General features: G+C 45.2%; 1 protein-coding gene across 2 annotated transcripts in view; it reads right to left on the bottom strand.

The window, feature by feature from the left end:
- LOC109875556 (protein Jumonji) overlaps nt 1-14,829 on the bottom strand; it is an 81,285-nt gene that overhangs the window by 37,417 nt on the left and 29,039 nt on the right. For both annotated transcript variants that reach the window (XM_020467900.2, XM_020467899.2), the window contains exon 2: nt 2,085-2,220. In XM_020467900.2, the coding sequence (XP_020323489.1) occupies nt 2,085-2,220 (136 nt within the window). The remainder of the gene's footprint in view (nt 1-2,084; nt 2,221-14,829) is intronic.

The raw sequence follows: 14,829 nt of genomic DNA, 5'->3' as shown, positions 1-14,829 counted from the left end.
TCCTGCTCTCCAGACAGAGAGAGCGGGAGAATGAAGGAGATAGAGGAGCGAGGTTGGGGGTGCGTACCACAGCAAGTCAGAGTGTAGCCCATTAGTGGGAGGTGGAGTAATGCAGACAGGAAGCCCAGATGCAGACAGAAAATATTAAAACAGCCAGGAGAGTGGCATTACTTCAGCTTAAATCATCTTTACAAACAGAGAGTGATTACGACTGAATAATAATGTTTAATGGAGTAAGCTTAGTATCCATCAGCAGCCTGTTGCAGTAACCCGCTCACTGGTCCACTGTACTGTGGCTAGTAACAAAATACTTATTTCTCTCAGTTTTTAATGACACAGTATGATTGGGACTGTAGTGTGTATAAAAATAAACAATGTGTTTGTTGTGTGGGATTTATAACCCATTTGAATGTATTTTCAACCACTTCTGACAATAGAATGGGATACTAAAAAAGGAACTCTAGGAGACAACCCTACAAGAGGACAACAAAAAGTAGTGTTTTTAAAATGACTGTCTCAACCACACAGTTCTGACCACAAATCAACCCCAGACCGAAATAGACAATAGTTACTAAATAGAATCTGTCTATGTGGCCTAGGGTGATCTAGCAGTCTAAACCGCAACCTCCTCTGGCACATACTGTATGTCTACAGTGTTGGCAAAGGTTGGACTCCGGCCTACTGCCCTTTGACACAACCTCTATATTTCCCCACTGTCATCTTCATAAAATACCTTAAATATACCTTAAAATTAAAATAATTTGAGTAGATGTGTTATGTGAGAATGACATGCTGCAGATTGTCAGTCTATCACTCGCCCTATCCGAGAGGAAGCCAGCTCCACCACCAAGGCTCTGTGCCCTCTTCCACTATGTTCGGGTCAAAACTTCCAGTGTCAAGCTCTGAGGTCCCCATGAGAGAGGACAGGGTCAGTGCTAAGGGACAGACAGAACAAGGCCAGTGGTGCTATTGAGCAGACACTCACTACCATCCACCATCTCCAATGGTTTGGAACACAGCCAGTAGTTTCATCAATGGGGGCAGGGTATGGAGGGTATGGAGAGGAGGGCAGGGGAGCGGGAGGAAAGCTTCCTGAGCAGCAGTAACCAGAGGCCTATTGATGTAATGATGCCTTCCATCCAAGGAGGGATAACAGGGAGGGGAGAGGATGCAAAAGGGGCATCATGTAATTAGTTGAATAATGCAGAGGGGGGGAGTGAGGGAAAGAGGAAGAGAGATGGAGAGATGGACGCCTGCCAACACTGAGAGGTAAAGTGGTCAGGGAGATAGCATGATTGCCGGTTATGGGATGGGAGATAGACGGGGTTGGGGGGGGGGGGGGGGGCGAGTAGGAGGGGAGACACGCTTAGGGCCTTGCAGGTTCGGTCCCTTCACTCTGCTGTTGGATCAATGCTTTTGGTCATGTAGTGTATTTCAGTAGAGATCCAGCGTGTTGTTCGGTCATCTTGTTCTAATCTAATTTGCACCTTCCTCACATCCCTCTGCAGGTAGCTGGCTCCAGACAGCCAGTCAGACACACTCCTCTAAGAGACTGACAACACTGCGGGGGGGGGGGGGTGACAGTTTCAGCCGGTACAAGGCAGTCTGTGCAACTGAGCCTGTGACCTAGATCTGAACTGAGGCTTCTCCATGCCAGCTTGGCACGGTGTAAACTTCCAGAGGCCTTTATCTCGCTCTCGGCCTCTGGGTTGTGTCGTGACAGCTGAGAATAGGTTCAGAGGCCTGTGTGAAGCACAGCGAAGGTGTCAAACAAAGCAGCAGCAGATCATTCAGACCAGCCTTTATACCACAGGCGGACACAAACAGGCAGCCTGAGCTCCCTGGATGTTATTGCACCTGCTTAGAAAAAACCCTGCAACATCCTCTGTTTCATTGTGCATACCAAAGCACCTTCACTCTGAAATAACGCTATATTAATGTGTCACTATTCTATCACTCCTATCATTATCAGCTGGTCCACTGCAAACAAAAGACAGAGCAGCCTATTGCAGGTCTGTGAGCATCCAGACAAAAGCCTGACTGGGGTAGTGCTGCAGAGAAAAGGGTCCCAAGGAGAAACTCACCATTAGTGTATTTGGTTCCATCGCCGATGCCGTCTCCGAGCTGCCTTTTCTGAGCAGTCTTGAATTCCTTCAGGGAGAGATAGAGCACCTTCCTCACGTCCCTCTCCTCTGACCAGGGGATCCCATCAATATCATCCTAAAAACACAGGACAGAGGACTACTGATTATCATAACACAGCATCTTAACATAACAGCACAGTAGATGATAGACGTTAGGATAAGAATAACATGGCACATTAGCATAACATAGCAAATCGTTACAAGTAGCATCACGTTTCTCACTTCATGAACCATTTCTCACAACATAAAAGACAGAAGGGTGATTGCTCACAAAACCATGTTTTGGGGGATTTTCACAAAATGTAATCCATAGAAGGGTCCTTTGGAGTTGGTATTTTACATATTTATATTTGTGAGTGCCCAGAACCAATAAAGCCTAATAACAAATTAAAATTGGGAGACTACGGCTGCCTAGTATGACAGATTCTGGTCGATTCCCTTGGCTGACAAAGACACAGGATGTTATTGTAACAAGGGTGACAGACGTCTTAATCACACTGCTTCCTTTTCCTTCATCACTTGTCATCTTTGACAATAACTCTCGTTCCATCTCAGTACTATTGCGAAGTTTAAAACAATGGAAGGGACAGCCCATGAGGTCAATGTGGCACAGACACTCACAGCAGTACACCACCAGGAAAGACAGAAGAATAGGATCGTGTCAAACTTCCGTTACATTGCACTAACTTTCCAACACGCTTCATTATTAAGCTCTCCAGTGTCTGAATACAGAAATAACATGCTTCCTACACAGAGCAGATTTAATGTATAACACATTTATAACCCTACTTCCCCTCACAGTAAAGCATTGCTTCCTACACAGTGCAGCTGTACTAGGCTACTTTGCTGCTATACCAGCCTCATTCTTCTGGGAAAGCTTTCCACTAGATGTTGAAACTAGAGGTCGACCGATTCATCGGAATGGACGATTAATTAGGGCCAATTTCAAGTTTTCATAACAATCAGAAATCTGTATTTTTGGGGGCCGATTTGCCCAATTTCTCTTTTTTTTTACACCTTTATTTAACTTGGCAAGTCTGCCTGTTACGCAAATGCAGTAAGCCAAGGTAAGTTGCTAGCTAGCATTAAACTTAAAAAACAATCCTAATCACTAGTTAACTACACTATGAGGCTAAATGTATTTATTATATTAAGTTAAAATAAGTGTTAATTCAGTATAATAAGTGTTCATTCAGTATTGTTGTAATTGTCATTATTACAAATACATTTTTAAAAAATTCATTGGTATCGGCTTTTTTGGTCCTCCAATAAATCGGTATCGGCGTTGAAAAATCATAATCGGTCGACCTCTAGTTGGAACACTGAGGCGGAGACTTGCTTCCATTCAGCCACGAGGATTAGTAAGGTTGGGTAATTCGGCGTGGCTCACAGTCGTCGATCCAATTCATCCAAAAGGTGCTCGATGGGTGAGGTCAGGGCTCTGTGCAGGCCAGTCAAGTTCTTCCACACCAATCTTGACAAACCATTTCTGTATGGACCTCGCATTGTGCACAGAGGCTTTGTCATGCTGAAACAGGAAAGTGCCTTCCCCGAGCTGGTGCCACAAAGTTGGAAGCACAGAATCGTCTAGAATGTCATTATATGCCGTAACATTAAGATTTCCCTTCAATGGAACTAAGGAGCCTGAACCATGCAAAAACAACCCCAGACCATTATTCCTACTGCACCAAACTTTACAATGCACTATGCATTGGGGCAGGTAGCGTTCTCCTGCCATCCGCCAAAGCGTGATTCATCACTCCAGAGAAGGCGTTTCCACTGCTCCAGAGTTCAATAGTGGCAAGCTCTACACTGCTCAAGCCAACGCCTGGCATTGCGCATGGTGATCTTAGGTTTGTGTGCGGCTGCGCGGCCATAGAAACCCAGTTCATGAAGCTCGAGTTCTTGTGCTGACGTTTCTTCCAGGGGCAGATTGGAACTAGTGTGTTGCAAACGAGGACAGACGATTTTCAGCCGTCGCTGTCTCCGTTCGGTGAGTTTGTGTGCCCTACCATTTCGCAGAAGCCATTGTTGCGCCTAGATGTTTCCACTTCACAATAACAGCACTTAGTTGACCAAGGCAGTTCTAGCAGGGTAGAAATTTGATGAACTGACTTGTTGGAAAGATCGCATTCTATGATCGTGCCTCGTTGAAAGATACTGAGCTCTTCAGTACAGGCCCTTCTACTGCCAAAGTTTATCTAGGGAGATTCCATGGCTGTGTGCTAAATTTTATACACCAGTCAGCAACAGGTGTGGCTGAAATAGCCAAATCAACTAATTTAAAGGGTTGTCCACATACTTCTGTATATATGGTGTAGCTGTAGGGTAATTCCATGGTGACGAAATTACACTCAGATTTCAGTTTTAAATCTATAGCAAACAAAAACCCTTGATTTCAAAGTTTAACAAACCACAAAACTGTACGAACAAGGACTACTTTCAACAATTCCACTGAACATTTTATAAAAACACATTTCAGGAAAAACTGCACATGCAAAGTTTGATAAGTTTTCCAGCAAAAGTATATATTTTTTTATACTGTGTAAATTGTTCGAAGTAGTCATTGAGCATAGAGTTGTATGTTTTGTTAAACATGTGGTGTTTGTTTGGCATACATGTTAAAGTAAAAAAAAAGTTGTACTAGTGGACATCACTGAGATATTCCATGAGAATCAACGTGATGAAGTTAGAGACAATCGACTGTCTCCTTGTGATGAAGCGGAGGGGTGACAGCCATGTTTCTCTGCAGACACTCAACTGTGTCGCCAATGCTGTGCACCAACTCTCCTCGTTACACTAAGCTTTGAAACACACGCAAGCTAGCACACACCCACAGCTGACACCTCTGGCTTTGAACTCTGGGAGCAGATCAAAAATGTGCTTGCAAGTGTGTGTTTTTCCTTCTCTTCCTCTTAGAGGCTGGCAGGCTGCCGGAGTGATTTCCTCATCTCCCTACACGTAGTGACGCAAAGTTGGAAACTGCGAAGTGCTGGGCTCCTCAGCCGAAAGGCATCGTCAGCCAAAGCCCTGCAAAGAGATGCAACAAAATGTAGCAAATGGTTTTTTTTACAACACAAGGTAAAACGTCAACAGAAAAAAAACTGAAAGAGGTCAAAAAGGTTCCCAACATTCTACTGAAACGCAACACTTAAATCGTTAAAATAGGACTTTATTCTGCAGATCGCTTGTCTTAACAGAAAGCAGCTCTGCCCATCTGCTTAGTAAGGGCTAAACCCTCTCTAAACACTCAATCCTTGTGTCATACATCACAACATGTTCATCTCAATGCTTTCAAAAAAATAACAAAAACTGTATAAAAATCCAACATTGCTATCCCAAAATTGCTATCGTGCCTTTGCTGTAAGTAAATGCGTTTTTCTTGGCACGACCAACAGACGTAGGTAGGCAGAGAGACTAGCAGAGGCAGGAGTTTGGTAGTTAGGCAGGTAAGCAGGCCGTTGAGAGGGCTGACTGGCGGAGGGTTGCCAGGCCTCTTCAGAGGGAGAGTCGGGCTGCTGGCAGAGCAGAGTAGGGCCTGGGCTCAGATGAGAGCTGAGGAGCTGGCACCACCACAGAGACAACACGCAGCACTGAGCTGACAACCCCTGCCCGCTTACACCCCCCCCCACCCGGCTCCCACTGGGAACCAACAGCCTGCTAATGAACGCTGAGGCTTGTGTGTCTACTGTTGCGGGACGACTGGCACACAGCACGCACACGTTTTAGGGGCCCCAAAGGGACTCAGAACCCGCTGCCTTTCATACCACAGCGCACCACCTTGGCAAACACAGAGAACAGAAAGACACACGGAGGCTCTTCTAAATGACATCAAGAGCCTCTACTCCTTCAACATTCCCACTGAGACGAGCCAGGATGGGGAAGGTGTATATCCGCAGACCGAGACTAAAGTCCCAGACAGACGTCTGTCACAGCAGACGGAGGAGACTCTACATCAGACGACATGCTGGCTCCCTCACACACGCCAGTAGAGACTTAGACGCCAGAAAGAAACCATGTCAACTTGTAAACGCTTTAGGGTCTGGAACCTCCCCAATAGGCTTCAGGAAGATAAGTAGTCTACACCTGATTGTTCGGAGGCTGCCGTTTACACTAGAAGCCCAGTGGATTGGTTATTTATAGCGTTGGTACCCGAGTCTAAAGCAGGGGCAAGTCATAAAGGGAAAATTTAAAAAAAAATCAACTTCATCTCCAGCACATGTGAAAATGGAGTATTTATGTTTCGTGGTAAAAAAAAAAAGGAGGGGAAGATCAGTGTTTCCAATAACATTGGTGTGCATCGTGTGATTTTGACCAATTGGGGGTCGGGGTTGGAAACGCTGATCTGAAGCTTTAAAAAATAGAAACATGCCATTTTCACATATGTTAATGTTGGGGTGGCGCAGCAACATCAGTAGCAGTGGGAGATGTTTGCGGGTCCTGTGCATCTTCTTGAGCAGTGAGATGTCCCATGTTAACACATCACTGGGTCACCTCTAACCATTCCTGTCCAAAGCCACCTGATCCATTAAGACCAGGACTAATATAATAACCAGGACAGAGACAACTCAGTTTCATCTGTCAACTCGAACATTGCATGATGGATGGAAAAGCTTGAATGTAGTTGTAGATAGCGCTTGGGACTGTAAGGTTCCATCTATCTACGAAAATGATTGCGATCCAATGCTTTAAGGTTCTGAACCCTAATTGGTTTGAATTGTGTCAGCAACGTATTCTTTTGAACTTGACATGAGAGGTATTTAGAGTACTATATTAGGTAGAGACCATTGAACAGAACAGAGCTGTCAACTCAATTTTGACAAAAATGCAGATAAATACTAAGTTTATAAAAAAAAAAATTTTTTACTGCTCTAAGGATATAACAATAAATGTTATTATTAATTTATTAATGCACAGATCAACAGAATAATTGAATTGTTGTAAGGTTTGTTTTTGTTAATTAATCTCATAATTGACGGGTTGCCAACTGGCGATTTGACACGAACATAAATGTAATTTATCCATTCATTAATTCATTCCCAAGCTCTTGAGATGTTCGTAGCGCTGATGCATGACTAAATACAAATTGTCTTATGAGGTGCACAATAATGGAAACAAGGTCACTGCAATGAGGAATAAAAGAACACTGGTTCTTCAAACCTACTGTGTACTGTACGGGGATTGGATGAACCTACTGTGCACTTGGGGTGGTAAGTAGCCTCGTTGTTAGAGCGTTGGGCCAGTAACCAAAATGTTGCTGGATCGAATCCCCGAGCTAACAAGATAAAAGTACAAATCTGTCGTTCTGCCCCTGAATAAGGCAGTTTACCCACTGTTCGCCGGTAGGCCGTCATTGTAAATAAGAATTTGTTCTTAACTGACTTGCCTAGTTGAATAAAAAAGGTTAGTTTTTTCAAATGTAAGGACTGGCTGAAAGATTTGATGCCGAGAGGAAGTCCATCTAACCAAGCAGGAAGTTCACACACCCCCGTCTGCAGATTGTCAGCCACCATGGATTAATTTTACAGGAACAGAACTCCCTCCCACACACAGGAGAGGGGTTGTCCCAATTTCAAAACAAAAAAGGAACACGCGTGCAGTGGTTCACATGGCAGACTAATAATAACAGTGCTGATGGTCTGGATCTCATCAACTGGAGAATGTGGGCCACGCGCCAACAGATCCGGCTAAAATGTGTTTTAGTACTGTTTAAACACACATTCTCCTAGGGGGGAGGGGGGGGGTGAAGAGGGCTTAGTGTTTGTGTAGCTAGGAAGGGTCTCCCTCGCTCTTCCCCTCTCATTAGGGTCTCCACGTGTCCCAGCACTAACAGGAGAGGTTTTCACCCAGATCATTAACACTTTCACAGCTTTTCTCCCAAACCGTTACTTAGCTTGCAGATACAAGTGACTAGAGGTCAACCGATTATGGTTTTTCAACGCCGATACCGATTATTGGAGGACCAAAAAAAAGCCAATACAGATTAAAATTGTCCGATTTTTAAAAAATGTATTTGTAATAATGACAATTACAACAATACTGAATGAACACTTATTTTAACTTAATATAATACTTCAATAAAATCAATTTAGTCTCAAATAAATAATGAAATATGTTCAATTTGGTTTAAATAATGCAAAAACAAAGTGTTGGAGAAGAAAGTAAAAGTGCAATATGTGCCATGTAAAAAAGCTAACGTTTAAGTTCCTTGCTCAGAACATATGAAAGCTGGTGGTTCCTTTTAATATGAGACTTAAATATTCCAAGGTAAGAAGTTTTAGGTTGTAGTTAATATAGGAATTATAGGACTATTTCTCTACCATTTGTATTTCATATACCTTTGAATTTTGGATGTTCTTATAGGCACTTTAGTATTGCCAGTGTAACAGTATAGCTTCCATCCCTCTCCTCGCCCCGAACCAGGAACACATCGGCAACAGCCACCCTCGAAGCATCGTTACCCATCTCTCCACAAAAGCTCCACAAAATTTTGCACGCCCAATTTTTCCGTTTTGGATTTGTTAAGAGTTTGAAATATCCAATAAATGTCGTTCCACTTCATGATTGTGTCCCACTTGTTGATTCTTCACAAAAAAAATAGTTTTATATCTTTATGTTTGAAGCCTGAAATGTGGCAAAAGGTCGCAAAGTTCAAGGGGGCCAAATACTTTCGCAAGGCACTGTAAATATGCAGGTTTAGAAACATATACTTCTGTGTATTGATTTTAAGAAAGGCATTGGTGTTTATGGTTAGGTCCAACGATATTTCGCAAATGCGCTTTTGTTAGATCCCCCAGCGTTGCATCGATTATATGCAATGCAGGACATGCTAGATAAACTAGTAATATCATCAACCATGTGTAGTTAACTAGTGATTATGATTGATTGTTTTTTATAAGATATGTTTAATGCTAACTAGCAACTTACCTTGGCTTCTACTGCATTCGCGTAACAGGCAGTCTTTGTGGAGTGCAACGAGAGGCAGGTGGTTATAGCATTGGACTAGTTAACTGTAAGGTTGGATCCCCCGAGCCGACAAGGTGAAAATCTGGCAGTTAACCCACCGTTCCTAGGCCGTTATTGAAAATAAGGTGTTCTTAACTGACTTGCCTAGTTAATTAAAGGTATAAAAAAAAATATATACCGATTTCCGATTGTTATGAAAACTTGAAATCGGCCCTAATTAATCTGCAATTCCGATTAATCGGTCGACCTCTACAAGTTGCAAGCTGCGAATTAATTGGAGGGGTTACAAAGCAGACAGGATTTCACTGAGTCACAAGCAGAAGTCCATTCCAAAGTGCAGGGAGTCAGGCACTCTTACTAGGAGCAGACTTAGTGACTAACTAACTGGGAGTTAACGGGTGCGTGAGGAACTTAATGTCATCACCTCATTACACCTCTACCTCAGCGCATCGGAATGCCCGGGCCGTATCCACCATTAAACACCCTCATGCTGGGATCGACCACATTCCTGTTCTCCGTCTCAGACCCACAGCACTTCCATCTGCACCATCGCTAAACATTATCCCGTTCTGGGAACTTTTGAAATGTTAGGGACTGTCGACCCGGAGTGGGAAGAGTTGCCTCGTTTCATCTCTGTGTGTCTCCTGCCCTCCTACCCATCTCCAGAACCCAGGGGTCCACCGTGATCACCCTGAGAGAAAACACTGCGTTGATCTGAAACACTGCCAGGCGCCACAGAATGCATTTAACTGGAGGGATGTAAAGAGCTTTATCATGGTGTGGTTTCTCTTCCTCCCTTGACAGTGACAGACTGCACTGTCATTCAGCCTGTCATTGTCAGACTCATTAAACTGGAGTATGTAGGGTTGGACGATATCATATTAATTTGATTGCATGTTTTAGCACGATGTTCCAAATGCCTGCATCACAAGAATCTAGTTGATTTGGTGGTACCACATACCGCTAGCAGCATTGTAGCCACAGACTTTGGACGAAAAGCGTTCCCAAATTAAACTGCCTTCTACTCAGGCCCAGAAGATAGGATATGCATATACAGTGCCTTGCGAAAGAGACATTTAAACCAGGTGATGTCATCGCATATGTAGGAGGTGGAACAACATTGTTGGTTAAGGCATATTGAGCAGGGCTCGAGGCTCTACAATGAAATAAGACAGTAGTAATCACTAACCAGGAGAGTAATGGACGAGGCATATTGATATTAGAGAGAGGCATGCATAACCAAGTGAACATATGGGTCAAGTGAGTGGTTGGGTTGACCGGGGCTAAACAAGCTAGCGGTTAGCAGACCAGGGCAGACCGGGGCAGGCAAGCTAGCAGTTAGCAGACCGGGGCAGGCAAGCTAGCAGTTAGCAGACCGGGGCAGGCAAGCTAGCAGACCGGGGCAGGCAAGCTAGCAGACCGGGGCAGGCAAGCTAGCAGACCGGGGCAGGCAAGCTAGCAGACCGGGGCAGGCAAGCTAGCAGACCGGGGCAGGCAAGCTAGCAGACCGGGGCAGGCAAGCTAGCAGACCGGGGCAAGCTAGCAGTTAGCAGACCGGGGCAGGCAAGCTAGCAGTTAGCAGACCGGGGCAGGCAAGCTAGCAGTTAGCAGACCGGGGCAGGCAAGCTAGCAGTTAGCAGACCGGGGCAGGCAAGCTAGCAGTTAGCAGACCGGGGCAGGCAAGCTAGCAGTTAGCAGACCGGTAGTGGTCCCCCGGGAGTGGTCACCCGGGATTGCGGTTAGCTAGTTGCGAAGATTCAGATGAAAAATGTTCAGCGTTTGCGGTAGGAATACGGGGATATGGAGAGAAATGGGTCCGTTATGCTCTGGTTTGAGTCACGTTGTTTGAACTGGCGAGAGCTTTCCGAGCTAAAGGTTAGCTGCTGACCGCTAGAAATGGTTTGCTAACTGATAGCTGGTAGGTAGTTAGCTGGCTAGCTTCAGTTAAGGGATTCCAGATCCTTAGTAAATAGAAATACTTTAGAAAAAAGCAGATCCACGCCACATTGGGTTAGGCGGGTTAGAAGTTGAGATTTAGGAAAATATTTTTAAAAGATATATGCATATATCTTTTTACAAGGGACATGACAGGACAAAAGACAAAGACGTCTGACTGCTACGCCATCTTGGAATGAATTGATAATAACTGTGTGTGTACTGGGCCCCTCAGTGGATGCATACAGATTCAGGAAGTGACCAAAGGAAGGGGGGGGGGGGGGGGGGGGGGGGGGGGGTGGACAGGAAGTCCAAAGTCTCATTACTCCGCTGGATTCTGATTGAGGTGAAACGGTCTGGATCCCACAGGCAGACATGGCATGAACACGCTCATACAGCCCATGCACAGGTTAATACAGCACAGCTCGCCACAGACAGATGGACCTGGGCCCACTTCACCTTTTCAGGGTTTAGTGTGGACAGGGAGGTCGGTTTAGTGTGTCAATGTCCACTTATTCACCCATGAGAGTGGATCAGCAGTCTTGGTGAGATCCAGCCCAGAGCCCACCATGCAGCTCTGTTTACACAGGCAAAAATCGACCAGATAAAAGAGGAACAGATGGTACAGTCACCCCTCTGCTCTCATCCCTCCATGTCGCTCTGCCTTCATGTGTCAATACTACTCAAGATCTTTCTCTTCCCATTAATCCCACTACTTTTTCCCCACAGGGTGCCCCACTCTCACCATACCTCTCAGTGGAGAACATAGTCAATCAGGATCCTGAACAGCTTCTACCCCAAAGCCATTGGACAGCTAAATAGTCCGGGTGACCATTGGTTAACTATCGTCATTGACCCTTTTTGCACCAACTTATTGACTCATCACAGAGGCTGCTGTTGGAGTTTATTCTGCTTCCTGTTGACGAGCCACTTTATCACTACCTACAGTTAATTCTGAAAGTATTCAGACCCCTTGACTTTTCCCACATTTTTTTACAGCCTATTAAGCTCAAATAAAATAAATAAATAAAAAGATCCTCAATCTACACACAATACCCCATAATGACAAAGCAAAAACAGGCATAGCAAAAATGTCTAAGGTCTTAAAAATAAAAACAAGTATTCAGACCCTTTGCTATGAGACTAGAAACAAGATTCTCTGGTCTGATGAAATTAAGATTAAACTCTTTGGCCTGAATGCCAAACGTCACGTCTGGAGGAAACCCGTCACCATCCCTACGGTGGAGCATGGTGGTGGAAGCATCATGTTTCTCAGTGGCAGGGACTGAGAGACTAGTCAGGATTGGGGGAAAGGTGAACAGAGCAAATTACAGCGCGAGAGATCCTTGATGAAGTCCTGAGTGCTCTGGAACAGGTTATCAGAAAGTTAACCTTCCAAAAAGGACAACGCAGGAGTGGCTTCGGGACAAGTCGCTGAATGTCCTCTGGCCCAGCCAGAGCCCGATCGAACATCTTTGGAGAGATCTGAAAGTAGTTGTGCAGCGACGCTCCCCATCCAACCTGACAGAGCTCGAGAGGAATAGGAGAAACTCCCCAAATACAGGTGTGCCAAGCTTGTAGCGTCATATCCAAGACTCAAGGCTGTAAATCGCTGCCAAAGGTGCTTCAAAGTACTGAGAAAGGGGTGTGAAACCTTATGAAAATGCAATATTTTGGGTGTTTTATTTTTAATCCATTTGCTAAAATTTTTAAAGAAACGTCTTTACAATTGAATACATTTTTGAATAAGGCTATAACATAACAAAACGTGGAAAAAGCCAAAGGGTCTGAATACTTTCCGAATGCACTATATACATACCTACCTAAACTCTCGTACCCCTGCACATCGACTCGGTACCCCATGTATATAGCCAAGTTATCGTTACTCATTGTGTATTTGTTCCTCGTGTTATTATTTTCCCCCTCTCTGCATTGTCGGGAAGAACCCTTAAGTAAGCATTTCACTGTTGTATTTGATTAGTCATAGGACTAGCACAATGCATTCAGGGGTTCCCCCATTTGAGATCTCATTGGATGTGTTGAACAGGGATTTTCTCATCTGGCTGCGAGGGTTGGAGGTCACTGCAGTGCTGACAGAACACACAAACTTCCACACAGAAAGCTAAAGGCTGTATCAAGCGCTGGCTATCTGAATACTACGGACATTGGTCTACCAACCACAAAGAGTAAACATGCATTGCTTTCCACACACACACACACCACACCACACCACACCACACACACACGCTCACTGCCCAATATTTTAAATAATCTTGGAGGATTCAAATATCTGTTTCTGTATTTAGAAAGAGGACGTACTGTGGGTAAGAGAAAGCAGCATTATACCTCACAGTTCTGAATCGATCCTTGATCACTAAATCAATAGGATGTTCATTACAGCGTAGCTAATGCAGAACCAAACCCTAAGAGTTCAGGTTTAGCAACGCTTCCTGAATGAAGTCAGCACTGGGTCTCTCTCCGTGGCCATTGTCACCGGTGTTCAGATTGTAAGGGTTGTGGTGGAGGAGAGTCGACTCAAACATACACACAGGATACTTGTGCCCCTGCACTCAGCTCGTAAGGTATTCATATGAGGTCAGAGCTTGAAATGGCATCTGAATCAGCATCAGACTGAGCTCTTTTCCACACAAACATATCAGCACTGTGCTGGAGATAGAATCCAGCAGTGCACAGTGAAAGCCAGCCAGCCCCCACACCTGCATGTTTTTGTGAAGCAGGCAACATCATTTCAGGGAAACATGTCAATTCAGCAACGTCACTACTTTTATCCACCCAGTCAAACCTGATTTGTATTTTACTGTCCCTGACCTGTTGCGTGTACACCCCCCCCCACCCCCACAACAACAATCGGGAGTTGGGAGATTATTATATTACCAAACAAAAGCAGACAGCCGTGGGTTCACACAGAGAATTGGAATGAGAGAGAGCCAGAGACTGTGGTTAAGGCGAGAGAACAGTCACTGCTCCACTAACAGTGCCAGCCTGGCTCAACCTAGGAGAGAGACAGTGATGCTGAAGCATGACTCCACCACCCACTCCCTAGCCCCCCATTCCTCTAATTCCCCCCCCCCCCCCTCTTTTTCTGTCTCATGGGGTGAATCAATCTTCCTGTTCTTTCATAGAAATAAAATGTGCCCTGAACACTGTGGCTGCTCCCATGTCCCCCTGCCTGTCCTGGTCTTATTATTCAGCCCTGTCCCTTGGGACACAGCTCCTAGCACGACACTGTCCCACCTTGTTGACCACCATGTCACCTACTAACTGCACCGCATAATGTTGAGTAGATGTAGTTCCGTGGTAGTGTATGAATACGGAGGTGGTAAGGACAGAAGAGGAGCGAGCCGAGCGAGAGGAAAAGAATAGCCATAGGAGAGAACAGCAAGGCAGCTCCTGTGTGTCAGCCCTGGGAGCTTTAGCGCCTCGTCTCACAGCTGGTGTAAATACTTTCCAAACTGTTGGCGGAAGCGAAGGGCTGGAGCCTGGATGTGTTGCAGCGAGTGGCACAGAGCAGAGAGTACTGAGGGTGCCAGGACACAGGGCAGGATGGCACAGAGCAGCACACAGTGTCGGGGTAAACAATGCACAGTGTTCTGGGATGCCCTCTGCAACCCTGGCGCTCACTGGCCCTGTGGCACGCTACTGGGCCTGAGCGCTTGGCTCTGATCGAGCGTGCGTGTGTCTGCACACTGACAACAGGATGAACAGCTGTTTTCAGATGACATCACAGTTTTAATAGACGGAGCAGAGGCAAAGTGGTGAGGAT

Source organism: Oncorhynchus kisutch, linkage group LG17 (genome assembly GCF_002021735.2).
Source record: "Oncorhynchus kisutch isolate 150728-3 linkage group LG17, Okis_V2, whole genome shotgun sequence".
NCBI classification, from domain to species: domain Eukaryota; kingdom Metazoa; phylum Chordata; class Actinopteri; order Salmoniformes; family Salmonidae; genus Oncorhynchus; species Oncorhynchus kisutch.
Note: the sequence above shows the minus strand (reverse complement) of the source record. Positions and strands in the feature narration are given on the sequence as shown.